The sequence below is a fragment of the Telmatherina bonti genome, assembly GCF_933228915.1.
Source record: "Telmatherina bonti genome assembly, chromosome: 20".
Lineage (NCBI taxonomy): Eukaryota > Metazoa > Chordata > Actinopteri > Atheriniformes > Telmatherinidae > Telmatherina > Telmatherina bonti.
Window position 1 is genome coordinate 32530648 of NC_136618.1, and position 8352 is coordinate 32538999.

Here is an 8352-nt window from a genome sequence, read left to right on the forward strand (position 1 = left end):
TCCAGGCTCTAGGTTTTATAGATCAGTGTTGAGTCGGCTTGCAAGTGGAAAATTTTTTATTTATCTGAAGTAAACATTTATGTTGGAACTTTTTTAATATGGAGCATGAGATATACAATATAAATAATAAAATAAATAAATATAATATAATATCTACTTTTGTTATAATGTAGTCTTAATTTTTGCATTTCATGTATTTATTAGTAATTATTTGATAAATTATATATTATTCCAGTATTTTTGTTAATGCTATTTTCCCTCTTTTTTCGACTGTTGTTTTAGTTTTTATATCATTGTGAATAAATGTAGACATTAAAGGGCTAAATGAGGAATAATTATTTGTATTCTCTGTGTGTGGTTTTACTATTATTTAGCAACATTAGCTGTACGTTTTGCAGTTTATTCTAAAAACACAAAGAGCTGGTTTGAAACTGAGGAACTGATGTGAGGAAGCTGCATCATTTGTCAGAATTTCACTCCAGAAACGATGATGATGAATGTAAAACAGCTCATTTCATGCGGTGACTGAAGCTTCTACGACACGGCGCTCTCCAACGTGGAGGTGCGGCTGTTGCTGTGGGTTTGCAGAGGAAGCTTTATGTTTTCTACATGAACAACTCTCAGCTCTGTCTGCCAGTGCTTTCCAGGAGTCTGCTGCCTGCATGCTGCCTGCAGCTCTTCCTCTAATCTCTGCCTGATTGTAACAACATGCATTCAGGGCTTCTGCAGAGGCTGCTGTACCTGCGCAGGCGGCAGGTAAACACACGGCTGGCTGTGCAGAACCACGACTAACATGCATGGTTTCATTTGTGGTTGCTGTCTGGATCAGCGACTTTTTTTTCTAATCGTCTCTAACACGAAGCTCTGCTGTCACCGCGACTTCTGGGTTTGACCAACTGCTCTGTGTTCACCTGCAGGACCTGAACGCCGAGTACCAGCCAGGTAAAACAAACTTCAGCTTTTCTTTTCGTTATGTTTTGGTTTATTAATGACTCCAGTTCTTATTCTGCTTTTATTAAACTTTCAGTTTGTCAGGTCAGTTTGTGTTTAGGTGTTGACAGATTTATTGACAAATTTTATAAAGTAAATAGTCATAATAAAGTTTTTAATCTTTGTAATAATTACTGTTAACATGGACATACTAACCTTTTAATATTTTGCATATATAATTACACAATAATGATGGTTGCAAGGTGTATGGTAGGCCCTTTTAATTCAGATCATGAAAATATGTGAATAAGGTTGTTTTCTATCAGTTCTACTACTCCATCATCATCATCATCATCATCATCAGCAGCAGCAGCAGCAACACACATGTACAACTTTAATAGGTTATCCTTAGTGATCTCCAGAGGTTTTCCAGCATTTCCCAGTTTATTCAGAGACTCTAGATGGTAAATCCACCATTATTTATCACATCTTCATCACCATCACCACCATGTTGCTAAGAGACCTCTATTTCCACCTGAACCTTTTCCACCTTTTAAAGTCTTTTAAAGAGGATCTGCCTTTATTCTGATAATAAATCTTGTCAAGTATAAAATAGCTTGATAGCTCATTCCACCAATGAACTAATAATGCAGGTTTCAGTTCTTTCCACATGAAAGTTATACATACCCTGGCTGCCAACGTTAAAAGGTCGATGTATCTGTGTTGATATTTATTCCAGTTGTCAGACACACTAGTTCCTAAATGACATAAACATGGTAACAGAAATACGTAAACATGGAGATCGCAACTTAATAATACAATTCCAAAATGATAATGATGATGATATAATATATATTATATCATCATTATGTCATCATATAATATATGCATCACATGAGTAAAACATCTGAAAAAAGGTCCTGTTTTGTTTCTTACAACACTAACAAAGAAATTATATCTCTTTGTCCATTTTATGTCATTTCTCTGGTGTGTAATAAATCCTGTGAATCATCTTAAATAAAACCAGTTTATACCTTAAAAAAAAAAAAAAAAAAAACATTTATGAACTTGCCTACGAATGTAAAACTAATCCTCTTTCAGTCTTAAATAATCAGTTTTTATAATAGGTCAACAAAAATGTTGTAAATCTTAAAGTAACTTTTTCTTCAATTTGTTCCTTATCTTTTGATATTATATCAATTTTTAATAACATAGGTTCTTGAAGTGAACCACTTTTGGTAGTAAATGCATGTCTTATTTGGAAAAATCTACGTAAGTGAGGAGAGGCAAATCCATATTTCTGCTGCAGATGATCAAATGAAAGAAATGTCCATTTTCAAACAGGTGACAAAATTCTTGGACGTCTTCATGATGCCAAAATTTAAAAGTGTCATAATTACAATAATTAATACTAGGATTCTTCCAAATCGGGGGAAAAAAGAGAAATGGAAATCTTATAACCAAGCAATTTATGGGACCATGTCCAGACCTTTATACTTTAGTCATTTTATGAACTTTTTTAGGATCACCATATGGAAAATTTTACAATTCATAAGGCAAGCTATCTAAACTTTCTATTCTTTTCCAAGCACATAAATCATCTAAAAAACAGTTTTTGAACTGAGAAAGTTGAGATGACAGTGAATAATAAGAAAAATTGGGAAGTTTCAAACCTCCAGATTCATTTGGTAGATGTAACACTGGCAAACTCTGTGTTTTATTGTTCCATATAAAGAAGGAAACTAAACTATGTCATTTTTTAAAAGAAAGCTTGTGGAGTAGCGGAACAGTTTTGAAATAAATATACAAATTTAGGTCAAATAGACATTTTAACTATATTAACCTGTGGTGGAAAATACTCTGGTCTTGAGAAGTTGTAATACATCTAAGAGTCAACTGTCTTCTTACAATGAACATTTTATTATAAACTAATACAAGCACACGCTGGAGCTTGGAGAGAGAACCCTCTCTCTGCAGATGCTGAAGTAACACCCAATTATAAACCATGCTTAACTCCTCCTAGTTGCTGGGCAGACCATATGAAACAATCATTATCTCTTATTTAAGACTAAACTGAACTCACTAAGCATCAATCACTCACTATATTACTTTATTACCTTTAACCTCTAACCTTTAGACAACTGGTCAACCAAGCAGTTGACAAAAACCGATGCCCTGCAGGAAACTCTTCCTGTCTCAGACTTTGTCTGCACATTCCAGACAAGGATCATATAACTTAAAGAAAGCTTTGTGCATAGACACAAAACACAGCAGGATCACAGCAAATCAATGCATATATGTCTAATACTTAATACAAACCAAACTCATAACAATTTTCCCCAACAAACCCTACCCACCAGCAAACTAGGTGACCTATCCTCTTTGATTCCTCTGTTATTTTATTAGGTAATGGACAATAGTTCATATTAAAAAATATTGTCAATTTTACGAGGAATGAACAGACCCGGATATTTGATACATTTAGTTGTCCATTTCCAGTTATAATGACTCTTCATTAATGTATAATCAAACTGGAAATTTAAACTCTGTTTTGTCCCAGTTCACTTTAAAACCAGATCATTCTCCAAATACCTCTAAAATATATGGTTATAAATTAAATTAGCTTTTCTAACATTCCTCATTAAAAGCTGATGCTCCTTTAAGGGTTTGAAATAAATAACTACTGTATTAATGACGGACTGATACTTTGTTACTGACATATTTAAATACTACATGCTACTGCATGTTTAAATACCATACAACTCTTTTTTATCTAACTTAGCTGCTCTTTGCTTTCTACAACTTAAATTCACTCATCATATTTTCCTGCAGATGTGGCACATCACTCCCCCCCAGCAGTCCCACGTATCCCGTTGTTCACCCCACAGACCCAGGCTAAAGCCCATCCAGTACGGGAGCCTGGCGGTGATGAAGGGAAAAGAGGTAGGATAATGGAGGACAATAGAGCATTTTCAGAATTTATGCATGAGATTGTCATCATTCATTGTGTAAAATACCACAGAAGCATCTTTAAAATGCACCTGAAGGCGGCGAGTGCTAGATCTGTCCGCCTGCTTCGCAGCATCTCGATCTTATTGGCCGGCAAGGTGGGCTGGTTTAGCTGACAAAATTAGGATTAAAGACATTTACAGGCTTCTTAACAGGTTAGAAAAAGTTTCTAATCCTTTTCTTCAGGTTCTTCAGTCTGCTTCCATGTCAAACATTCTGCCGAATTTAAAGATAAATCACGTTCAAAACCTCTCCTGGACGCTTTGTTAGAACATTTAGGACATGAATGGCATAAATGATGAAACAGGTCTATTCCTTTTGGATAAAATGATAAAAAAAAGCAAAAGGTTTGGAGAGTGGGGAGGTGGAAGCTGTTTTCCAGACACCTGACGGTGACGGGTCGCCTCTCGCTTCGCTTGTAGTTATATAAAAACTGTGATTTTGCATTTCACCAGGATGTAAATTATAAAGCTGTAGATTTCTCAGAATAAAACAGAACATTTCCACTTTCTGAAGTCTTTCATTGGAGAAAGAAAAGTTTTATTACGTCAGAAGGAAAAAGAGAAATCCGCAGCCTTCACATTTACTTCACTCTCAAAAATAGAGGTACAAGATCAGGACATTTCTGTACCTATAGGTACATTTTAAAGAAATGTTCTCTCAAAAGTACAATACTGGTCTTTAAGAGACCAGAAGCACCTTCAGAGTACGAAAAAGGGTTCAAAGTGACATAAAGTACAAATGTGTACCATTTTGACCATCAGGGAACCTGCAGCATTGAAAAATGTCATGTTAATGGCTGTAATGTTACAAACTAGAGCAGAGTTGAGTGATGACAGTAGTACTACTTAACAGTCATTTACTACACCAGACAATGAAGGTCAGATGCTGCAAACTAAGTGTATGTCTGGTCAGTATTTTGAGTTTTTGAAGATTATTTCTAGATTAAAGATAAGATAATATTGCTAAGTGGAATGGACCAGGCCTGATGCTGTGGAAAACATAAAAAACATAACTTGATAAGGTGAGGTTGAACTTGATAAGGTACAAAAATAGACCAGAACTGAAGGGTACAGAAATGTCTCTCAAAAGAGTACACCCCCAGCGACAAGCATTTGTACCTTTTTAGGTACAAGCTGGTACCTCTATTTTTGAGTGTGTTGAATTATACACAAAAAAGAACAATGTCAAGCACTAAACCCTCTTAAGGAAAATGAAAGACGGTTAATAGTGGTAAATATCTCCAGAATCATGAAGAATTAGTCTGTTGCAGAACTGCTGAGCTTTACATCAGAAAGTCAGTAAACAAGTGGATTTTGTCTTTACTGTAACCGTTGCAGCATCACTGGCGCTGAACTCGCGATGGAGGCAAAGATCCTCTTTAGTCCCTGTGGCACATTCATGACCATCTCCTCTCTAGGAGGTAACTTATCTGAAGAGACTCATTCAGCAAAAAGGAGGGAAGAGGAAAAGATTTAGGAGCGCTCTTTAAACACGAACATGATGATGCAGACTGCAAACTGGCACCTCACAGCGCCGAGAATCATAAACATCTTACTTGGCATTAATACACAAAAAGTACACCACTAAATCTCTTAACAGTACCAAAGGGAAGTCTGTTTATGTCTTTACTAAATGGAGACGCATGGACCTGGTTTGTGTTTATTGAACTGGAGGCATGTTGGAAATTAGTTTCTTAATTTAAAGTAGCACTATGCAACTTTCTGACTTTAAAATCTGGTCCGACATTATCACTTTTCTTATCTAGAAGCTTTGTCATAAAGAAACAATCCACTAAAATCTCATTTACTGACTGTTAACAAGTTTCTAACGGCACTGCTTGAAGCCGTCTCTTATTTCTCCTCTGATTTCTGCAGAAAAAGAAAAAAATTGTCAGTTTCTCCCAGTTTGCTTCATAAACCAGTGTTTCATCTGGAATTTGATACTTAGTAAATATCTCTGTCTTCGGGTTTAATCTGTGTCTTTTCCTCATTTCAGCAACGTTCGCTATTGAGATCAGTGTAGAACGCAATAAGAGAACAGGTAAAAGTCAGGTGGTGTCCACGGCAACCATAAGCCCAGAAACCCTCCAGGAGAAGGGTTTAAAGGTGTATGATGATGGCCGCAAGTCGGTGTATGCCCTGCAAACTGACGACAAGCAAGTCCCCAACGGCGTAGTTGGAGAGATGACGCCCACAGAAGTGGAGGAGCTTCTGCATCAGGCCACAGAGGAGACGGTGCCCACAGAGGTGCAGTACCATCCACCCGTCTACTCTGTTCCCTACACAGCCAGCAGCCGACCGTCCACACCTGGGACACCCACTACGAGACTCAGAAACGGAGTTCAGCTTCTCAGAGAGGAAAACCAGCTGATTCAAGACCTGCAGGACCAGAAATCCCCTCAAAAGCTTCAGTCCAAGAATGACAGAAGTCTGGTTCCACCGTCCAACCCGATGAATACGACCACGGCAGCTCCTGTCTCGGTCACGGTCAGGACGGAAGGGACGCCTGCTCCCATGCAGCCAGTCTACAAAGCTCTGGAGAGTCACAGTCCTTCACCACCGACGTCTGAAGCTGCAGTCTCCCTGGAGAGTTTAGGAGACTTTACCTGTCAGAGGAAAAACGGCTCTGTAAACCCAGTCAGCACGCTGCCAGAATCCATCACCATGATCTTCATGGGCTACGAGAACGCTGTGGACGAAGAGGAAGAAGACGTTCAAGCGGAGCTGGTTGTTATAGGCAACAGTGATGATGAGGATGAAGGTGAGGCAGAGGAGTATCTCTCCTACCATCCAGAGGGGTACACAAGCAGAGTCTTCCAGCCTAAAGTAGGTTTCGCCAAGGTTACGAGCAGCAGAGACGTTTGTGAAGACGCCTACTCCGACTGGGAGGATCTAGTGCTCCACAAGCCAACGTTCATCCACAAGCCTGGCAAACACAGCCCCTACCTGCAGAGGCCGGGGGGGTCTGCAGGCACAGGAAGCATCAGTCTGGACAAGATGAAGCTCTGTTCCACAGTCAGATGAGATTTCTTTCATCCTTTTCCTTGTGCCTTTGACAATCAAACAGCTTTGTGGCCCCCTGCTGGCCAGTCCCGTTCATTACATGCTCTAATCAACCATGTTTAATAACAGGTAACACTTTCTAAACTCTTTATTCACCTTTTATGATTCAGTAACTTATACATGGCCCATGAATTTGATTAAGTTAAAAGTCATGATAATAACATTTTAAAGAAATGGTAAATGAAATTAATAATATGATCATTAACCGATCAGCTGTTTGAACTCTGACAGAACCCAGAGTTGCACATGGTGATGCTTTAGAGAATAGTTTTCTTTATTTTGTCCTTAAAACAGCCTGAGCATGCGCTGGAGAGCCTGGTTCGGGTTGGAAACCAGCATCGCCTCAGAACGAGATGCTTTATTTAACATCAGTGAAGCGTTTAAAAGATGTTTTATGAGTTGTGATTCTTAAACAGATGCAGCAAACTGAGCACATATAAGCTCTAACACTGTAAACTAACTCATCTCTGTGCTTTGAAATAAAGAAATATAAAACATAAACTAATTGTGACTACATCTTTCTGTTAAAATATTGTGTGAATAATTTAGTGTTGATCGGGAGCTGTAAACCTGGCTGCTGGCATGTGACGAGCCAAAGCAGCAGATTATCTCAGCATCCTGCCTGTAGGACCCGACAGCGGCGAGAACACAGTGTTTCTCTCATGTTAAACACTCGTCCTCGCTGGTTTTCTCTGCAGGCTGCATTAGGGAGGGCTGGAACACACACACTTATGTAACAGCAGTTTCTTATTCAGGAAGAAAGAGACCGTGACCATCCGTTGTTTTCACGGTCACCAGTATGTCAGCATGCAAACTGAGTCTGCCTGTTTTCTGCTCTTCTTAAACGCAGATGATCCTTCCTTGTATTATTATCTAGATCATTAAGCTCTGCAGACACTTTTTATTTCTTTCTGAGAAGTAAAGGAGAGAAATTCAGGAGACTTTAAAGCTCTAATAGTTCTGATCTGGTCTCATCTGTCCCTGCATCCCATCCCTGGGTCTATATAACAAATCTTTAACTCCATTGTCTCAGAAAGGTTCTTCTCAATCAGTAGTTCCCAATCTGGGGTCCCCTGGTCCTGGACCCTGGACCAGGGGGTCCCTGCAGGCTTTTCCAGTTCAAAGTCTGTGTGATTTAACACAGAAACCAGTTGAAGTGGATTCACTTTGTTTTTAATCGTTTGGATGTTTCAGAGAATTTAAGATGGAGACGTTTTGTTTACATCTCACATAAACTTACGCTGCCCTGCGTTGGGCTGCCGACCTTTCCAGGTGAACCTGCCTCTTCCCTGCTGATTGCTGGGGTAGACTCCAGCTTCCCTGCAACCCTGAACCGGACTACCAGTAT

General features: G+C 38.9%; 1 protein-coding gene across 1 annotated transcript in view; it reads left to right on the forward strand.

Moving 5' to 3' along the window:
• palmdb (palmdelphin b) overlaps positions 1-7446 on the forward strand; it is a 36198-nt gene extending 28752 nt beyond the window's left edge. Inside the window, exons 6-8 of the mRNA XM_079259567.1 lie at positions 918-942; positions 3763-3873; positions 5938-7446. Of these exons, the coding sequence (XP_079115693.1) occupies positions 918-942; positions 3763-3873; positions 5938-6965 (1164 nt within the window). The 3' untranslated portion in view covers positions 6966-7446. The remainder of the gene's footprint in view (positions 1-917; positions 943-3762; positions 3874-5937) is intronic.
• Positions 7447-8352: the final 906 nt, after the last annotated feature.